This window comes from Podarcis melisellensis, assembly GCF_964234715.1.
Source record: "Podarcis melisellensis genome assembly, chromosome: 13".
Lineage (NCBI taxonomy): Eukaryota > Metazoa > Chordata > Lepidosauria > Squamata > Lacertidae > Podarcis > Podarcis melisellensis.
The window spans coordinates 16,803,387-16,823,666 of NC_138545.1; the positions used below are offsets into that span (position 1 = coordinate 16,803,387).

Here is a 20,280-nt window from a genome sequence, read left to right on the forward strand (position 1 = left end):
CCAGCTCTGCAACATCTGAATCAGGGTAGATGGTGCATGTCCTAAACTGGTACCTGGATGGGGGTAAATAAACTGCAAATGAATTCAGTGGGGACTGAGCCCTATTTTCCTCATAGAGCAACTATTCCCAGAGTGGTTTTAACAATCAGTTTCTCTTCCGAGGGAACTCTGATAATTGTAGCTTTGTGAGGGGAATAGGAGTCTCCTAACAAATCTCAGAACCCTTAACAAACTACATTTCCCAGGCGTCTCTGGCTCTGACATGGTATTAGATTGAAGGCAACAGCTTGCCTCTGACAGAAAATGAAAAAGCTAAACTGATTACTGATTGGATGCCTTAGCCACAAACTCATTAGACTCCCCAACTGCCCTCTGGGAGAGCGCAAGAGTCTTGGTTCTTGCAGAGCCACTCACCGAAGCACCACAACGTTCCCCAGAGCTCCCACAGCAATGTCGGTGAGGCCATCTCCATTGAGGTCCCTCTTTCCATGGATAGACTGTCCAAAGAAGACCAAGCCAGGAGAAATTCTGGCTCCTGAAATTCTCTGTGGGAGAGAAATGCTACTGGCTAGAATGATGCAAAGAGGCAATGTGACCATTCAGGAGGACAAACAGATCAAATACAAGCCAAAAGAAATCACGCTTCTTCCTACAACTAATTTGTAGGAAGTGCTAATTTGTATGAGTTTTTGGCATCAGCTAAAGCAGGGCTGGGAGAACTTGGACCTCCCACACCCTGCACAGCTGAAGTATGACAGTTCAGTAACCTGGCATTGCAGTATGCCAAATGACATACTGTGATCGACAGGTGGGCAAATTCAAAGAGGCTCCCCAACCCTGATCCTGAGTGCCGCAGGCTTCCCCACCCCAACTCTTAAGGCTCCCAAGATTCCGCACTCTTTCTCCTCCCAATTAAAACCAAGGGCACACATTGCTGTTGTGTGTGTGCGCACATACCCTCCCCCCAAAGTTTATTTTTAGAATGTGAACCTTTAAGAATTACTCCAGTTCCATGGTTCTGTGCGAGTCCCTGTTCTGAGAAAGACTCAGAGCATGCAGTGAAAGTAGGAGGAAGGCTCCTTGGTGGGCAGAGGAGCATTTCATTACTAACATTCCTTCATTTCCTGTAGCGGTTCTCTCACCCTCACGGCACATGGGCATGCCAGTTAGTGCTGTAGCCCTGTTTGGTTACCTGGCTGTACTGCATCTGCAGGGTCTTCTCGTGTCCGTTGTAGATGTAGACAGCACCTTTCTCATTGTCTTCTGAGGGGGCTCCAACGGCCACATCCATCAGTCCATCCCCACTGATATCTGACAGGTCTGTGATGGCCGCTCCAAACCTGCCCAAGGGGTATCCTGGATCCCCAGTCAGCTCCCCCTGGTGAACAAGAGTACCCTGGAAAGAGAGGTGCCCTTGAAAGGCTGCTGTCTTTCAAAACCACTGATTCTGTGACACAACGCGGGATTCGTGCACAGGTGCACAGGACACACACAGCTCTGCTCACCTGCTTCCAGGTGTACACGTAAACCCGGCCCCCTCTCATCTCTGTGAAATACTGAGGGGCTCCAACAAGGAGGAGGTCTGTTTCCTTATCGCCATCTACGTCCACAGAGCAGAGTGCTGCCCCAAAATATGATCCGATCTGCAAAAGAAATATTTAAACAGCCAGGGTGAAAGGGGTGGCCCTTGCACAAAGGTTGCCTCAAGATGTGCTTTATAATACTTAAGATTTATACAGCCCGTTCAAAGCACTTTATTTGCATTATCTAGCTGCAATCCTTTCCACAACCCTGTAAGGGAAGTCAGTATTATCATCCTCAAGCATACACACATATTGCTGATCAGGGGCCTTAGAGCCTGAGCCTGAGCGCTGCTTGCCTAAGGCCAACTAGTGACCTAGGTGGTTCTTACCATATGTCCTGACCCAGACCATGTGATCATCACCTGAGGCCCTTCTGTGTGTGTGTCCTCCATGAGAGGTCCGGAGGGTGGAAACATGAGGCTGGGCCTTTTCTACAGCGGCTCCCTATTTGTAGATTGCTCTCCCCAGGGATGTTCGTCAGGCACCTTCATTATGCACCTTAAGATGTTCCTCTTCAACCAGGCGTTTGGCTGATTAATATTCTACAGGCTTTTAAATGTGTTTGTGGGAGGGGGAGGGGTTATTATTTTGTTTTGTTTAAACTATTTATTTTGTGCATTTATCCTATATTTTATCCTGTGAACTGCCCTAAGATCTTTGGATGAAGGGCAGCATAAATTTAATTTTTATAACAACAACAACAACAGAAATGCACTTGATGCACTTAGCTGACATACAAGGTACAAGGTGCTGCTATTTGGTGTACAAAGCCCTATGCAGCTTGGAACCAAAATATTATTGGTACTAAAATATTATCTACCCCCACCCCACCCCACCCCTCTCTCTCTTTCTTTCTTTCTTTCTCTCTCTCTCTCTCTCTCTCTCTCTCTCTCTCTCTCTCACACACACACACACACACACACAATTTCCAATCATTGTGTATTGCAGGATGGCATATACTGCAAATACCACCCAGCCTTTAGTGTGGCAGCTGCTACCCTTTACCTCAATTCATGCTGAGGTTGCTTTGGGAATTACACGTCGAAATGTATTATTTCATAAGAAACAACAGGATAGATAAAGATTGTGGCTAATGCATGTATACCAGTGGTAGAAGCACAAGGGGCGCAGGGTGTGTGTACGCAGCCTCATCAGCTCTGCAAAATGAGGGGACTCTTTTGGTCCTACTAGGGGGGCCATAATCATCCTTTTGCCTCATTCCTGGCATCAAAGTTGACCAGAATGTCCAGACCCTCCTAGCTCTAGGAGCCTTGTTTTCTTCACCTGCTGCCCTGGAATGTCCTGCTTTAATGTCCAATTGGTTGTGCTGGAGTTGACCTCAAATATGAGGACTCTTCCCACATGTTGATATCGAGGGGCACCAGCAGCATAGAGCTCTCTCTGTTGATGCTGTAGAAATTTCAGTGCATATCCTGAAAAAAAAAAGAAAAGAAAAGAACCATCAGGTGGCGATACCAAAGGAAAAGAAGGTGTAGACTAGGTGCATTTCTACACAACACACACACTTTGCCCTGTGTTTTGCAACACAGAGATTTAGAAACTTGCTAAGAGCTCTCAGAAACTTATGTTCAGAGCAAGTCCAGCATCTCTAACCACCCCAGCTCTGGATGGTCAAGTCTTGCTTTCAACGTGCAAAAACACAATGAAGCTTTCTCCCCTATCAGATCCATGAATCTTGTGGAAGATGGGAGAAAGCGAGCTTCTTTAGGCCCCCTGTGATCAGAGAGGGGGCCAAGAGCCTCAGAGGAAAAGGAACCCGTTGTCAAAAGGCACTCCCCCCCTCCAAGCTGAGGCCAGACTATATTTGGGGGAGGGGATATGAACAAATTCCTATGCCCCACAAATAACCCAGAGACGCATTTTAAATGAAAGCACACATTCTACTCATGTAAAAACACCAGGCAGGCCCCACAAATAACCTAGAGATACATTTTAAATAAAAGGACACATTCTACATTTCTACTCATGTAAAAACACTCTGATTCCCGGACCATCAGTGGGCTGGATTTAGAAGGCGATTGGGCCAGATCCGACCCCCAAGCCTTAGTGTGCCTACCCATGGATTAACCCTTAGGTATCGGTAAAAGCCCAAGGCATCCTACTATTATGAGTTGGGGTGGGGTGGGGTGGAGTCAGTCTGCAGCAAGTTCAATGGGAGAGTTACTGCTGTGAGCCCCTCCACCCTTCCTTCAAGTTGTATATACATGTAAATAAAGTTATATATCTTAAAGACACCACAGTCTCTGCTGAGCTTCATTCCAAGAAGACCAAACCCAGGGTAAATTCTGGGAACCTCTAGAGTCTCTTACTGCTTAGAGATCAGGGTGGTGCATAACACTGCAACATAACACTGCATAACACTGCAGCATAACACTGATGTGCAAGTTACGCTGTCACCGTTGTAACTGCATTTCACGTTTCTGGTCTTAATTGATAATTTTACAATTACCAAAACCCACAATTGTCTACAACAGGGAGGGGAAATCTCTGCCCCCCACAGACTTAATTAGGCCTGGCAGAGCCCTAATTTGGCCCGTGCGGCAGTTCCCCCACCCCAAACCCCGCTCTCCTGCTCTGCTCCATCACATGTGACATCAGCCAGGAGGCAGGTGAAGGTGTGGCCTTCACTTTCATGTGTGTTTCAATAAGAAATGCACTTAGAAGGCACCAGCTGGAAGGTTGGCGGCCTTCTCTTTCCCCCACCGCTGGACTACCTTGGAGGAAGGTCAGCTTGGCTGCCAACTCTATGTAGGAAAAATAACTGTCCATAGGCAAGATAGCTATATACAGCCCTGTTCAGATAAACAAACAAAAAACCCCACACAACACATATGTGCTCAGTACACAGAGCTGGAAAATAAAGGCCCAATTAATGGGGGGAGATGGTGCAGAGACCCAGAGAAAGGAAGGCCTTCTCTACTCACCCAGGTAGGCGCCTTCCATCTCCTTCCTGACTGATGGAGTCGTGATGAACTTTTCACTGGCCAAACCCTTCTGCTGTTCTAGCAGGCCCCCTGCCCAGTTGTCAGCACCCACAGCACCCAAGACCACCCGGCCCTGCCATATGGGAGAGAGACATGGAGAGAAAAAGGAAGAAAGAAACAATTTCAATATCAATGCTTAGGAGACAAGTTTTCAGCAAGGCTTCTAAGCAGAGATTTTTTATCCCATTCATCATCTGTACTGGATTTAGAATATGCCGCTCTTTTTAATTGTTAATATATAAGCAACTGTTTTATTTTATGCTTTTTAACATATTGCAAAATGGCTTTGAGATGCTTTGCAGGAAGCCATTCAGAAATGGAAATGGAAATAAATAATGGCACTGGACATTACCCTGCAGGCTGCAATCCCTACATGCGTTTGCCAGGGAGTGATCTCCCAATGAGCTCAGTAGGACCTACTGCTGAGCAGGTACCTACAAAAAGATTTCTTTTAATTTATTTGTTCCAGAAGTTTACGCTCCACTTTTCAAAGCAGATTACACCAAGAGGCACTGCATTCCACAGTTCTGGCTCACCTGGGATATGTCAGCACTGAGTCCACTCGATGACAACTCCAGGTGGAACGAGCCAGTATCACTGGTACCTGTAATGTACACAGATTGGGTGGGGTAGGTGGGGGAGAGAGAGAGATGTATTTGTATAAACCTCCCACCGCAGATGGCGCTGAAATTCAGCTGCTTCAACTGAGGATCTGCAAACCATTCTGCTTGTCCCATTCTTTCAAAGAACAGGTTTTCCCTTTCCCTCCCTGCTTCCCCCCATAAAACCCACTCTTTAGTGCTAAATCAGTACAAACAGCAATCTGCCAAAAAACCCACCAATGGCCACTTGTTCCAATTCAGCACTGGACTGTGGGTTTTCCTTGGGGAAAGTGGCAAGGCAAATGGAAGTGTGGATGAGCCCTGAGAAAGTACAACTATGGAGTACAGGAAACTGAGTGGTGGAATTGTGAACAGGTGACTGAATTTAGTAGATAATGACTGAACTTCACCACCACTGCATGCAGATGGTGAGTGGGGCCCTCTGAGCATGGTCAGAGTACACTCACCTCACTGCCAGGTTACCCCAGCAAGTGCGCAAGCAAAATGAGTGAACAGGGTGGCTTCCAGTTCAGAAGGTCCATCGGTCTTTTGGACAGGTTGGTGGCCTGCAACCTCACTTCCCAAAATTAATCTCTGCCACCAGGTGATGCCCACAGGATCTTTTCCACAGATATGCCCATATGGTTCATGGGACCACCTGAACCAAACCCGTAGGGTTTTTGCTGGACAGCTGTACCACAGGGGACGGCCCCAAGAGACAGTGCTTGGTATTTGGAGGCCACATATCTGAGACCGTGAACTGTAATTTACTTTGCTTGTAAATACAAGCAAAGTAAATTACAGTTCAGGGTCTCAGATATGTGGCCTCCAAATACCAAAAGAAAAAACAAAATAATCTGCATTTCAAGTTGTACATAATTGGTTAAAAAGAAAAGAACAAAACCCATTTCATTTTGGTAATGCTATAGAGCCTTTTAAATTTGATACAGGGCTGCAGCGTGTCTTAATCTGGTCTTGCCGACAAAAGCTCCAGATTGACCAGTACTTTGCTGGTGAGCTTTGGGTGCTTGTTAAGATATTGTTTGGAAAGACAGGGTTCCCTACCATTCCCTCTTCTCCATCCCATCCAACCCAACCCAACCCAACCCAACCAAACCAAACCAGTGACTAATCCATGAACCAAATAAACACCTTCAATCGCATAGATCTTAGACTGGAGGTCGTTGAAACTGCCTCTGAGCTCCTCAAAAGTGGCCAGCACCTTCACAAACTGGTCTGTGGGTTCTGAGGCAATTTCCCGGAGCTTATCCTGAGCTTCTTCGGTGTTAAAATAATGCCCAATCTGGAGAGACAAGGAAGGACCAGATGAGGCAGGCTAAGGTAGGACTTGGCAGTGGGGTGTCTATACAGGTGTCCGCCCCACCCCCCACTTGCGTGTGATCGACTCGTGCACGTGCAGCGCTGGGAATTAAATAATTCAATTCAAATGCAGAAATGGCGGGAATGTGATGGAGAGTCCTTGTGACTGGTGAGGAGACCCTCCCTGGAGCCCGAACAGGACGTCAGTGAGGGCGGAGGAAGCCCCAGATAGACTGGAGGCACAGCAAGGCTCTGTTTGCACTGCACAGCCTCCCCACCTAACAGCTGGTGTGTGGGGTAGCGCAGCCGCCACAGCCGCTTTCCTGCACCTCCTCCAGCCTCCTGCCGGCTGTTTTCTGTTTGGGCCTTGGAGAACTTAAGCACTATCCCGCAAGACTGAGACACAACTCCTAGGTACTTTACCCCAATGGCAAGGCGCAAGATGCCTTTTTTCTTGGCAGAGGCTATGACCCCATTGTCCCTATCTGAGGCAACTCCATCGGTGATGATGATTATCACTTTGTTAGATCCTTTCCGCATGCCGCGCTCGGGAATGAAAACTTGATCCCTGCCATCAGTAAACAAGGGAATAGTTATTTTCTGGACCAAGACAAATCCTTTGAAAACATGGATTCCCAAACTGTGGTCTGTAAGGTTCACCCAGGTGGTCCATGGCATGTCCACATTAAGTATTCATATTGATTTTTAACTGAGTTGTTGTTGCTGCTTTTATTTATCATACAGTATAATGAATTTTTACTGATTTTCAACAAAGTATAAGCAAAACACAGAGTTTCCCCTGCTTCCCTCCAATTCCCTCCAGAACAGAAGATTAATTTCTCAAATTTTGCCACAAGCTTTCTTGTGGGTGCCAGTCATCAGAATATTAATTTGAGTGTCTTATAAGGCTTCTTTTATTTCTCACACTGCACTGTATTGTACTACGATTTGAATCTTATGGAATCAGAATGCAGGAGAAGATGGGCATATCGGGTGACCTCTTTTTATAAAAGTCAAAAGCGGTCCCCACCCTCCAAACCCAAGACAGCGTTCTGAAAACACACTGTAAACACCAAGAACATAAAACAGGGATAAGCCGTGAGAATGCAAATAGACAGAATTTAAAATATTCGTTTAGTTTAAAATTTCCCTTAATGATTAGCACTACTATAAGTCAGGACTCTCCTGAGTTTTGTTTTGTTTTTTTGCCGCTAGTGCAAATAAAGCTACCCTAGAGCTGAAGGACTTAATCCAGCAGCCATCTTGTCTTATAATCCTCTGGCTGTCCTTGTAAGGAGGCCTGAAGGGGAAGAATACACTTAATCCTTGGTGAAAGGACAGTATAAAATATAGTGCACGGCATCTTCTGCTGGGCCTGTTCTGCATTTGCAAAAATGTTCCTTTACTTGCCTACTATAAAGTCTACCAGTCAAATATTCAATAGACGTGGTCTGAAATCTAAGATGGGTAAAAGCATGCCCTGCAGCAGGAATAAGGTCGATTCCTGTATGCATTTTATGTTTATGGCTACAAAGAACAATAAAATCTGAACCTGAAACTTCCTATAGTTAGTGGCGGCACTTCACTGCTAATGCTATGCCTTATGATGGTACTCTACAAACGATGGTATCTGCTCACTGTCATGATAGATTTGGGGGGCTATGCTCCAAGGCAGGTTCTTAGTTTATGTATCTCTGACACATAATCCCATGATCTGTTAGGGCCCACTCCCTCCTTCCCAAAGGGCCCCATTCCCGACTTTGCCACCCACTGAAAGCAATGCTACTCACACCACACATCTGATGGCCTTGAAAGTGTTCGTAATGCTTTTCATATGTGTCACTCCTTTCAAGAGTGCTCGAGGGTTGGGATTTCTTGTATAATCATTGAAATCAAACTCAATTTTGGGTGAGCTCGAAAACTGCACAGCAGCAAACTAGAAGGGGAGAGCAGAAAGAGCGCATCATTGTGGCAAAACAGTAACGCAAAACAAGCTAACCCTTTTTGCCCAGGCTGAAGGATGAAAGTGTACTACTAAGGACCACAGACATCAACCTGGTTCACAAGTAACACTAAATCATGGTTAGCTTAAGACAGCCTTTCTCAACCTGTGGGTCCCTAGATATTGTTGAATTACAACTCCCATCACCCCTAGCTAGCAAGCCCAGAGCTCAGGGATGATGGGAGTTGTAGTCCAATAACATCTGGGGACCCACAGGTTGAGAACCACTGGCTTAAGACATTGCTTGTTTAACAAACCACAAATTAATTGTGAGTTGTCCCACAGTCGATCAAACAAAACTATGGCTCACTTCTCCAAAGTTTGCTTTGTTTTTTCAGCTGCTCAAAGCCCTGGGCTGTGACCCTCTAGTGTCCGACAAGTATATCTTACATGTACAGTGCTGTTGTGTAGTCCGTCCATCACACCAATCATAAATTCCGTAATGTTGCTGAAATCCCTATTTTTCATGCTTTCTGATCCGTCGAAGAGAAACACCAGGTCCACATTCCCTTTCAAGCACTCTGTGGGACGAATGAGGAGATTGGTTATAGTCTAGATGTAAATATGAGCAGGGAAGGAATGGTTTATTAAACTATGGGAACTGCCAACTTCAAGTAAAATTACCTGGATTCTTTGGGTTCAACCAGGGAAAAAGAAATAAATTTATTTCAAGCAAGAATGGGTAATGTTTAAAGAACTACTGTTCCAAAGTTGGTTGGTTATATCTTGTTGCAATTTTATAATATATGAATATGATTCTTCATAAACAGAATATTATAAATATATAAATAAAATGCCCTGGTTAATACCTTCTCCTTATTAGCTATATTACCGGTAAATACATGAAATAAGTTGGTTTTCCTTTTTCTTTCTCTTTATTGTTTATGCATTGATACTCTGGAATTATAGTATTTAAAATTTACTCATAACCTCATTGTATTTGTAAAGAGTGTAATTCTTTGTTTGCTTGTGGCCATTTCAATACTTGCATTTTCAATGTATTGGGATATGCATATCTATATACAAGCAAACAACCAAGCAAATAAACAAGAGGGAAGTTGCAAATAAGTGTTGGGACTCTGGCTTGCCTGGCAAGAGAGCTGGCAATTGGGTGAGGAGATTTCCTGTGTCCAAACAGGAATATTAAGAAACAAGAAACTGTTTCTTAACAGTCCATCAAGGAAAGGCTAAGAAGAGGTTGAGGTATTGTTTCACCTTTTAACCTAGCTCTTCTCTGGAAGGAACTTTGCAAGTTGCATTCCTAAGAAACAGTGCTCACATTAAAGATGGAACCAATGACTGAAGAACTAAATATGGAACTATTTTATTTAAAAATAAAATAATAGAAGCTTCTTCTCAGTTTCCAACCTTTGCTTAACCTGAGAGTTTTCTGGGTGAAGGTTTCATAGGCTGCACCCTCCCCCACTGTGAGATCTGCCCAGAGTGAAGGGACATTTCCTCCTTACTTTGGTATCCGGTCTTTATGCTCTCTGGGTTGCGCAGTTTGGCATCAAACAAATAGCAGATCCCGCTCAGGTAAAGATTTTTGTCACAATGCTCTGCGAGTCCCGGCCCACATGCCTGCAGGGGAGGAAGTTTCAAGTAACAGGTGAAAAATAAATATAAAAAAGAGTAAGCGATTAGATGGCATTAGATAGGGACAAGGAAAGTTCTGGAACAAGGGAAGTCCACAGCCGGATGAATGGAGAAGAGGGGTTCGGGAACTCTCCGGAAGTAACCGAATAGAGCAGAACTCTGTGGCCACCAAAGATAGATAGCGCCACCAAGAGTGAAGGGGTTTCCCAGGTGGAAGATTATGGACAGCAGAGCTGAAGTCTGAGCTGATTCCCAGAGAAATTCTCCTACACAAGGCCTTAAGTGACACAAACAGGAGTTGCATAAAAGCACTTCCAATTGCAATTTGGAGTTTGCACCTAAGGCACCAAAATGTCTCTGGGGGCAACCCTGGTCTCCTTTGGGAGGGAAGTAAATTTAATAAACAGTAAGGATTCTTGAGACTCTCATCATAAGAGTCAAATGAATCTTGGAAACACAGGCTGTACTCAACTAACATTTTTCCTCAGAGCAGGCTCACTACAATGAATTGTCATGACTAGCTTGGGTCGATTAATTTTAACGGGCCATGACTAGCTTGGGTCAATTAATTTTAAAGGGCCGACTCTGAATAAAAGTGAGTTGAATACGACCCAAAGACTCTGTGCCCAGTTTATGTTGCTCAAATTCACACCCCCCTCCAAGCAATTACAGCCCAGACTCACAATCATCTTCGACCCTCGAACGTCACTTGCCAGGGTCATGCCAAGGTGGGACACCCCAGAGCCCCCTGCAAAGAGACATCGAGGTCAGACGGATCTGTGCCAAATGAGACACACTCAATGTAGACCCTGCAGGCCTGTAGCCATTTCCCCTAATCCTAAATAGCTGCACAGGCTTAAAAGCCAGTCAGGCCCCACCACACCAAGGCAAAATGGCCGCCATTTGAACAGGCCACCAGGGACAGTTAGGGAATCTCCCTAGAACCACCTCTGACATGGAGATTCTGGAGCGCTTCCTCAATTATTGTGGCATAATTCTTGTCAAGTTGTGGAAGCTCACTGAGGACTATCAATTCAGGGTCTGCAACAATGGTGGGGAACCTCATGGTTGGGTGCCAAATGTAGCCCCCCAGGCTACTCTTTCTGACCCTCAGGAACACTCTCCTCAGGCCACAACCGCTCCTCAGGCACACCTCCTACTGGCCCTGCTCCACATCCAACTTGAGCTTTTTTGCCTGGCTGGAATAATGCCCTTCAACTCTGACCTGGCCTCATGCTTGCCTGTATGGTGGATCGAGAGAGGAAGTAAAACGCACATTAATCACTCTGGAAAGTTGCCTAAATGAGCCTGCATCCTAGTGTCCCACAACTCACCGTCAAGCGGGACGTTTTCACATGTGTCGCTCTGCATGTTACACTGGTATACTTTGCCTGTGGAGTTCTGCTCACCGGGGGCTCCCACAATGATCCTGACAACAATTAATAGCACGTGTTATGTAAAGATTTAAGCTTTAAGGCACAGTTCCCAAAGTATGCCTTTAACAGCATAATGACAGGCAGAAATCAGGCAGACAAACTTTTTTTTCTGGAGTGGCAATGAAACAATGCAGGGAAGCTGCACCATCTGAATTTCTGCCTGCCACACAGCTCTTAGGGAGGCTCCTATCCATTAAAAAAGGGACCAGCCCTCCCTTCCCGCCCCCCGCTACAACTTTTTATTCTCACTTCTTGAAAAACACTGCAAAAAATAACACAGAGTTCAAAAAAAGGGGAACAGGTTGGCAGTGCCCCCCTCAAAAAAACCCCAACGAAACCAAACAGGATGTGAACTTTCCACTCAGTCACAGAATATAAATCCAGAAAAGTGAAAGTCGAAGTCACATGTATGGGATTCCTCTTTTCCCAAGCAAAACTGTTGTAGTGTGCTTTGTGCCGTGCTGTCAGTGGGGGTTTCTCACTTTGGGCAACTAAGGCACCACCCTAGATGGATCCTGTGCCCCCTTGGTCCTCCACAATGCTTCCATGTTCAGTTGCAGAGAGTGGAGGCTTCACTCTCCAGCTTTTCCCCATCAATATTCTCAAACCAGCCAATCCGCTCTTTTAAATTCCTAGCCAAAAGGAAACTATCACTATAGCCGGGGTCCCAGCTACTGTCTCCGTGGAAGAAACAGAACAAATGCATCAGTAAAATATGTGATATTCTACCATTTTGCTAGGACATCTGGTCCCCAAGAACTTGAAAATTTTGCCTCCCCACCCTATTTTCCCAGTTTAGGTAGTTGTGACACTTGAATATACATAGGGAAGCAGTTCAAATTGACAGCGGAGACAGGGCAACGCAACCCATAGCCAATCACAATGCTTTAAAATTCCTTCCCTTCAATAAAAAAGGATTCACACGAGGGTGTCCTAATGTATGGAATGCCTTTCGCTAAGAGACCAGCTTAGGCCATACCTGAAATTGCCAATTGTGTGGACATAGACCTCGTCACTATATAATTTAGTTAGCAGGGGACCCTAGACTTGGTTGCATCTGGGTGGTATGAGGAGTTTCTTGCTACTGTTTTGTACTTATCGCAGATAGACAATTAAGTTTTTGTTCCGTCTTCCTGACTGATTCCTCCCTTTAAGCAAGTGTTCTACAACCTTAGGTCCCCAGATGTTTGTTACGACTACAACTCCCATAATCCCCAGCCAGCTTAGTCAATGGTCAGGGATGATGGAAGTTGTAGTCCAACAACATACGGGGGCCACAGGGTTGAATAATGCTTCTGCAAGGCATCCACACCACCAGCTTTCTTTTGCCTTTCACAACAGCTTGATATTTGGACATTTAGCAGATGGAGCTTCCTGATGTTGGGATTTTTGTCTGGCAGGTGTTTAAAGCATAAAAAAAAACTATAGGGAGGGGGGATGGGACGCCAACTGTAACCACTCATTTCCCACAGTTAGGAGAAACCCAATACAAAAATCTTTCACACACATCCCCTGGCATGTGGACTGGGGGATTACCTAGCGTCAGGGCCTTCTCCAAACTGCAGGACCTGATATCCAAACTGCTTGCTGACATTGGAGGAGAACAGGGCTACTGGAGAGGTGTCAATATTGTCTCCCAGCGATGGTGATGGACCTGTGGAAAGAGGAGGTGCCATGTTTATTCAGAGTGGATGGAGTAAGAAGAAGCAGACCAGAAGTCATCTTCTTGTCATTTCCTACTGCGCCTAAGTTTGCCAGGTAGCCAGGGGGGAAAGAGGCCTAGATTGTTCCTGTGCCATAGATAGCAGTTTGATTAAATAAATCAGAAGGCAAAGTATTTCATGGCATGGAGATACCTAGTAATATCAGCAGGTCATGCTCCTGTTGAATGTACAAGAGCAGAGCAGAGTTGGTCAACTGGCAACCCTAAACCACAGTTCAATTTCTTCCACAGGTCTGTGGGAAGAAGAGGTTGCACAATTGAAGTGGGTTTGGTGCTCTTGTGCAACAAACCCCTGTTTATTATTATTTTTGAGGTAAGGGAAGCAACAATAAAGTGCACTGGGAGGTGTGGAATGACAGTGATGTCATACAACCTGTGGAAACAAATCAGAATGCTCAATAAACAGCAATTCTCCATGCAAATTTTGTGCAAATAAATCAAGACAAATGCTTAAAAAAACAACAACAGGTTATCTGGAAGATGGAGTCAATTCTAAGCTTGACAACCTGACTGAGTCCATCAGACAGCAGCTGAATACACTGCAAGAAAAAGCTAGACCCCTTCTGCACTATACATTTAAAGCAGTATCGTGCCACTTTAAAGAGTTAGGGCTACCCCCAAAGAACCCTGGGAAATGTGCTCTGTTAAGGGTACTGAGGAGATCCCTGTTCCCCTCACAGAATTCCCTTGGGAGAGAGATTGATGGTTAAACCACTCTGAGTCTTACAGTTCTGCGATGGGAGAATAGAACCTCTCAGAACCCTTAACAAACTACAGTTCCCAGGATTCTTAGGGGAGGCACCATGACTATTTAAGGCGGTATGATACTGCTTTAACTGCATAGTGCAGATGGGGCCCTAGATACAACAGGGCAGCCACAAGGACTTGGGTACATTTCATTTCATTCCTTTCCATTCCCATTTGTTTCCCATTTCTGCTCCATTCACAAACTGAGCGGGAAACGGTGGCCCATTTTTATCTGAAATGGAATGTGTCTGAGAAAGGTAGAAGCTCTACGGTGGAGCATTTGCTTTGCATGTACAGGGACCCAGGCATCATCAGATAAGGCTGAGAGAGACTCCCTACCTGAAACCTTGGGAAACTGCTGCCAGTCAGTATAATACAGTGGTACCTCTGGTTAAGAACTTAATTAGTTCTGGAGGTCCGTTCTTAACCTGAAACTGTTCTTAACCTGAGGTACCACTTTAGCTAATGGGGCCTCCCGCCCCCGCTCAATTTCTGTTCTCATCCTGAAGTAAAGTTCTTAACCCGAGGTACTATTTCTGGGTTAGCGGAGTCTGTAACCTGAAGCGTCTGTAACCCAAGGTACCACTATACTGAGAAGGTGGACCAATGGTCTCTGGCTGTGTATACAGCAGCACTGGGGGGGGGGAGGGGCAGCAAATCCTGCCCTCCCCTCCACACTGCTTTTTGTGTTTAAAAAAGAAAGAAAGATGCACCCCACTTAGGTTGTGCCTTCATTTTAAAAACACAGCTCCCTTGTTACATTCATTTTGATTATAAAACCAAACGGGACTTCAAATGAATGAATTCATTTACTTCTCAACCAGGCCACTCATTTCTCACTCCTTTCTTTTGAAATGAAAAGCTGAAACAGCCTGTAGCAGGTCGCAGAAAGGTTACGGGTGTTGGAGTTGGTATATGCAAATATATCTGGTTAGCCTTTATCTTTTCTGTCGAAAGTTAGGCAAAACCGAACCTTTTGGAAATGCAATAGAATGTGTGAAAATGTCACACTATTTGGATGGAAAACACGGAAGTTACAAGCAGGAGAAGAGCTGTCCTCTCACTGAAACAATGAGGAGGAGGGTGTTTTAAAATTGCCTTTGTGGCAAGGGATCTTTCTAATCCACCTGGAAGCTGGCATGTGATGTCTGGTGTCTTGAAGTAGCTGTAGACTACCCAAAATGTTGCACCGTTTACATGGAAATGGCCCAAAGTCACAGGGCACAGAAATAATCTTTGTTGCTGGGGCTTCCCGGCAAACGTGAAGGGCTCCTATGTGGAAATTTCCCCAACATACTGGCTAAGTCACCTTGTGAATCTGAAGGAGGGGAGGGCCCCAGCAAAGGAATGAGAACATACCGCGTTTATGCTCTCATGAAGAAACTAAGATTCCCAACCACAACTTTGGGTGCATCATAAAACCACAATATGAATTGAAACTAGAGATTGGTGCTTGCCCTTTTGTGGGTGCTGGTTCAATTCAAATATGCCAAAATGTTACAGTGCAGGCAGCAGCTAATTGTAGTACATACTGGAGATCATGCAAAGGTTGGCTGCATGCGACAAAGGAACTTAAGCCGGCCTTACCATGAGACACAGTAAGGCAACTGCCTCAGGCAGCAGCAGTGGGAGCAGCAGCCCTCCAGCCGTTCGCCCTGAGGCTCCCTTCCACTGGAGGACAGAGCTGTGTGTGCCCCCTACACTAGAATTCTGCCCTTAGGTGCAGTGGGGGAAGCTAACGTCACCAGTGTTGAAGCAAGATTAAACTCTCAGTCCAGTGGGTTTCTGTACATGGATTGGGGATGGAGAACATGCAGATGGAACGCACCATCTTATCCTCTGCCTCAGGCAGCAAAATGTCTTGGACCAGCCCTAACAAGGGGGGGGGGAATTATCTGGGCTTTGAAACAGCAGCTGATCCTTGATGCAAACTAATGTGGAAATGTAGAGAAGTGAACTTAAATGAGAGACAAGGAGACAACACAACTGACACTTTCGCCCATGACCTTCTTCCAACAAGGGAACCAGACTGCACCCTTGGGAATTCTCCCCACTTGGAGCATTGGGGCCGCGTTAAAAAAAAAAAAAACTGTTTGGCTACAATGTATTTCCAGTATAATCCAACAGAGAAGTGGGCAGGGGTAACATCATTGTGGAGGATAGACTTCTGTGAAGTAAATGAATCGTGCAGACAAGAGACCCTTTTAGATGTGCATCTGTGTGCACATGGTTTCTCCTGGGTGAACAGCCCAGCACATGTTTTGCATCATAGGCACTGGATCCTAGAGGCCAAAGCACTTTTGGGGTGTGTGTGGGGGGGTCATGTTTGAGGAGCCTGGGCCCACGCAATGTTTGAGGACGTTCAGCTCTGCCCACTGGCTCCTCCCAACATTGGTCACGCAACACCAGAACCCCCTTAATCATGCTAAGAAGCTGATGCCTCTGTTTTGCATACAGAGAATTCAAGGTCCAGACTATCTTCTCCAACTAAAAGGATCTTGGGTAGCAGAACTAGGAAAGACTTCTGGCCAAAGCAATGGGGAGCTGCTTGTACTGGGCTAGATGGATCAACAGGTCAGCTTCCTATATCCCAAAGTCACCACACTTATTTGAAGAGCTCAGTCCAAAGCCTTGGTCCCACTGCAAAGAAGGCCCCGCTCTGTAGCTTCCGAGCCTTCTGTTTGAAGGTCTTAAGAGGCGGAGTGCAGGAAGAAGCGGTCTCTGATCTTATCTCTCCATCTTTCGCACGGAAATTAATAGGAACTCACACTTCTTTAAAAAGACATAGCTATTTCACACTCTTTCTAATTATAAGTAAACAGCATTATGTGAGTCCTACAAAGGTTTCACACTCAAATATCCTTACCCTGTAGGGGGATTTATATTTTTGAAACCCTTCTCAGATAGGCCTCTCTTTTTCTGTTTACTTATCAATACATTTCCCTTCGTCCCAAAGTAATTGTGCAGAGGATTACAGCCTCAGAACTCTTTAAATCACACAACAGTCCAAATTTGTGGGTGGTTTTTTCACATGCTAACAAAAAAACCTGCCGCTTTCTTTGTTTACCAGCTGACTGGAATCAGGAGATATATAATGAAAGAGGAAGGATTGCCTTCTGTGTTGAAATATTTGCAGATAAACAAAAGTGCAAAGGCTGCAGCCTGCCAGGAATGAGGGCTTTAATATCAGGATGGATCAGATTTCAGTATTTCCCCTTCCCACAGGGTTGTCAACTTTTAAATACTGGCCCTGCTCCTGTGTGGCCTAATTTAGCAATCTGTGGTTTACCTGAGATGGAGATGATCTGACAGGAAAATCTTCCTGTGCTACTGTTTTGGCATATCTGGCTGCAGTAGTAGCCCCCAGGTTTTGGAATGAGAAGCCAGTGAGAAAGTTGGCGTCAAATGTTCTTCAGACAAGAAGAACCAATAGAGTCAATTCCAAAAACATTAGAAGAGATTTTTAAAAATTGTGAAATAGCAGATCTTAAAATTAACAAAGATAAAACCAAACTCCTGGTAAAAAATATGACTGATGAGAGTAAAAATAAATTACAAAATATATCAGGTCTAAAGATCGAAAAGAAGGTTAAGTATTTAGGTATATAGTTAACAGCAAAGAATATGAATCTACATAAATATAACTATTTGAAAACCTGGGGGGATATTAAAAGAAATTTGCAAATATGGGGTAGAGTGAAACTTTCATTGCTGGGCAGAGTGTCAACCACAAAGATGAATGTATTACCAATAATGTCCCCCCCCCAATCAATACCAGTGATCAGCAAGTCAGATTGCTTCAACAAATAGCAAAAAATATATTTATAAATATATCTGGCAAGCGGGGGGGAAACCAAGAATAAAATATAAAATACCGATAGACACGAAAGATAGAGGATGTTTCTCCCTGTTGGATATGAGATTATATTATGAAGCATCTGTGCTGTGTGAAGGAATGGTTGCTATTGAAGAATCCACATATTTTACATTTGGAAGGTCACAATAATATTTTTGGTTGGCACACTTATCATCTGTGGTATGAAAAGGTGAAACCATATAATTAGGAAAAAAATGTATAGAATATGGGACAAATATAAAAAAAAATGGAAACTAAAACACCACTTTGGCTTTCACCTTTGGAAGCAATAGCGGTGAAAAAGAAAACTATGATGGGAAGTTGGGCGACTTATAGAAATTTATTAAGAGAGGAGGATGGAGAATATAAGTTAAAAGTTTAAGGATTTACCAGGAATGTTAACAATATGGTTACAATATCATCAACAACAGCTCTCCAGGATTTCAGTCTGGGGACAATCCCTAGAGGTGCTGGGAACTGAACCTGCAAAAGATACTTTGCCACTCAGCTCTGACCCTTTCCCAAATATAGCTGCTCGGAGTGCTCCTGGTCAGGATTCCAGCTGCTCCATTTCCCCCCGCCACCCTATTTTATGTCCCACCATCATAGTCAGGCAGCATTCCAGTAAAGGGTTGGGTTTTTGGAAGACGCCTGTGCGTGAATTTGTTTTATGTATGTAAATCAGTGAACACTGACCACCACACAGTCTTCGCAGTAGGGCTCTGTTCTGATGGCATGAAGTAGTCACCACAAACCGGTAGATTCCTATCTGCTGCAGCCTTCATCCGCCTTCACAGCCGTTGTAACATCCCACTTGTTATCATCCGCCTGTTCTGCTGTTGAGGGCTTCTTGGATCATTCTTTGTCTGGCCCCTTCCCTTTGACCTTACCGCCTTGGGTGACCCTGCTGGGAGTACGAGATTCCCGACGGCTTCGCTCACAAGGGTCATAGGAACATGCAAGCCCACTCACCACAACAAGGTGATGATCCAGCGAGTAAAACAGCAATGTAAAATCACACAAAAGCCAATGAAAGTGAACAAAGCAAAAAAAAAAAAAAAAAATCCAGGGGATTCAAACATAAAACAAGGTCCAATATTATGGGCTAGAGAAAGTCTGGCAAAACGATCAAGCTTATCACAAGAGAACTGATGTAATGGACGGTTGCTGCTTCAGGTATGGCAGATGGAAGGGCATTGCACAGAACAGGGGAAACAACAGAAAATGCCCATTTTCAGGTCACTACTCAGGGATCATATTCTTCAGGGTGCTGTGCCATGGGTAGAATTTGCCCAGACAATCTAAGTTAGTGAGGGCCAAATTTGGCCCTCCAGCTGTTTTGGGACTACAACTCCCATCATCCCTAGCTAACAGGACCAGTGGTCAGGGATGATGGGAACTGTAGTCCCAAAACAGCTGGAGGGCCAAGTTTGGCCATCACTGATCTAGGTCACCTCCTCCTGAGTTGTTCAGGGCTGATCAGCAGTCAGTGCAGTTTCCACAGCACAGGGATGATATGCTCCACTCTGCAATCTGGCCTTCTGCGTTGATTCTGCCCCAGCTTCAGGTGTGCAAGCCTTGTGCTGTTGCACTTCTGGAAACCTTGGAGTTTCCCTGAGTCAGCCAATCGCTCCTTCTTATGTGTGGGCGCTGCCAAGCTGGCTTCCAAGGCAATCGGTGCCTGAGTGCACATCTTATTTCAAAACAGAAACTTCCCTTCCAAGAAGCCCCAGCTAAGGGCTGCCATTCGTTGTAATGCAGATCCTGAGATTACTTAATACTAAGATTCAAGTGCCCAGAAAACTGTGTGGACTAGGTGGCTGTTATGCTTTTAATGGTTGCAGACTGCAAAATCAACAGCAACAGGAAGTGATGCTTTTCACAGTGCTTGTCTGCTAATCTCTGCAGATCATTATTTTGGGCCAGGAAACAAACACAAAACATGCAACTTTTAAACCACCCTAATGATCTTTTACTTATCTATCATCACAGTGTTTTCTTTCTAACAGGAGTCTTGCTAGATGTCTTGCTAGATTTCCATTCCAATAAAATATGTAATTTCCATTCCAATAAAAATGACTGTACTCTGCCTGGCAAGAAGCACTCACAAACGCAGGAATGCCCCCCTCCCAGCAGTGGTGCTGTGGGGTGACGCAAAACATCTTGTCATTTCAGGTTATTTTAGACTGCGAACTCTATGGTCTTATGGAGGAGCCCCTCTTTAGATGGTAAAGTTGCATTTTTTTCCACTTACATAGAAACGTGGTCAGCCAGTGTAGGAGTGCACATATCCAGAGTGTGGGGGTCAGGTGGGATTACTATGAGGAATTTAAAAAATATGCATCAAGCCATTGTGTCCGCTATGAAAGCATGGCGTTGACTGGGTTCGATTCATTGACAATAATTTCTG

General features: G+C 44.9%; 1 protein-coding gene across 2 annotated transcripts in view; it reads right to left on the minus strand.

Moving 5' to 3' along the window:
• The window catches only part of ITGAL (integrin subunit alpha L), a 55,245-nt gene that overhangs the window by 28,150 nt on the left and 6,815 nt on the right, over positions 1-20,280 (minus strand). Inside the window, exons 2-15 of one of the 2 annotated variants that reach the window (XM_081884730.1) lie at positions 13,081-13,198; positions 11,443-11,537; positions 10,792-10,856; positions 9,979-10,093; positions 8,903-9,033; positions 8,301-8,446; positions 6,934-7,078; positions 6,343-6,493; positions 5,125-5,192; positions 4,529-4,661; positions 2,868-3,016; positions 1,506-1,643; positions 1,193-1,396; positions 415-545 (exon numbers count right to left, since the gene is read on the minus strand). In XM_081884730.1, the coding sequence (XP_081740856.1) occupies positions 415-545; positions 1,193-1,396; positions 1,506-1,643; positions 2,868-3,016; positions 4,529-4,661; positions 5,125-5,192; positions 6,343-6,493; positions 6,934-7,078; positions 8,301-8,446; positions 8,903-9,033; positions 9,979-10,093; positions 10,792-10,856; positions 11,443-11,537; positions 13,081-13,198 (1,789 nt within the window). Of the gene's footprint in view, positions 1-414; positions 546-1,192; positions 1,397-1,505; positions 1,644-2,867; positions 3,017-4,528; positions 4,662-5,124; positions 5,193-6,342; positions 6,494-6,933; positions 7,079-8,300; positions 8,447-8,902; positions 9,034-9,978; positions 10,094-10,791; positions 10,857-11,056; positions 11,409-11,442; positions 11,538-13,080; positions 13,199-20,280 lie in introns of those variants that run through there. The other variant, XM_081884731.1, reaches the window with a different exon arrangement.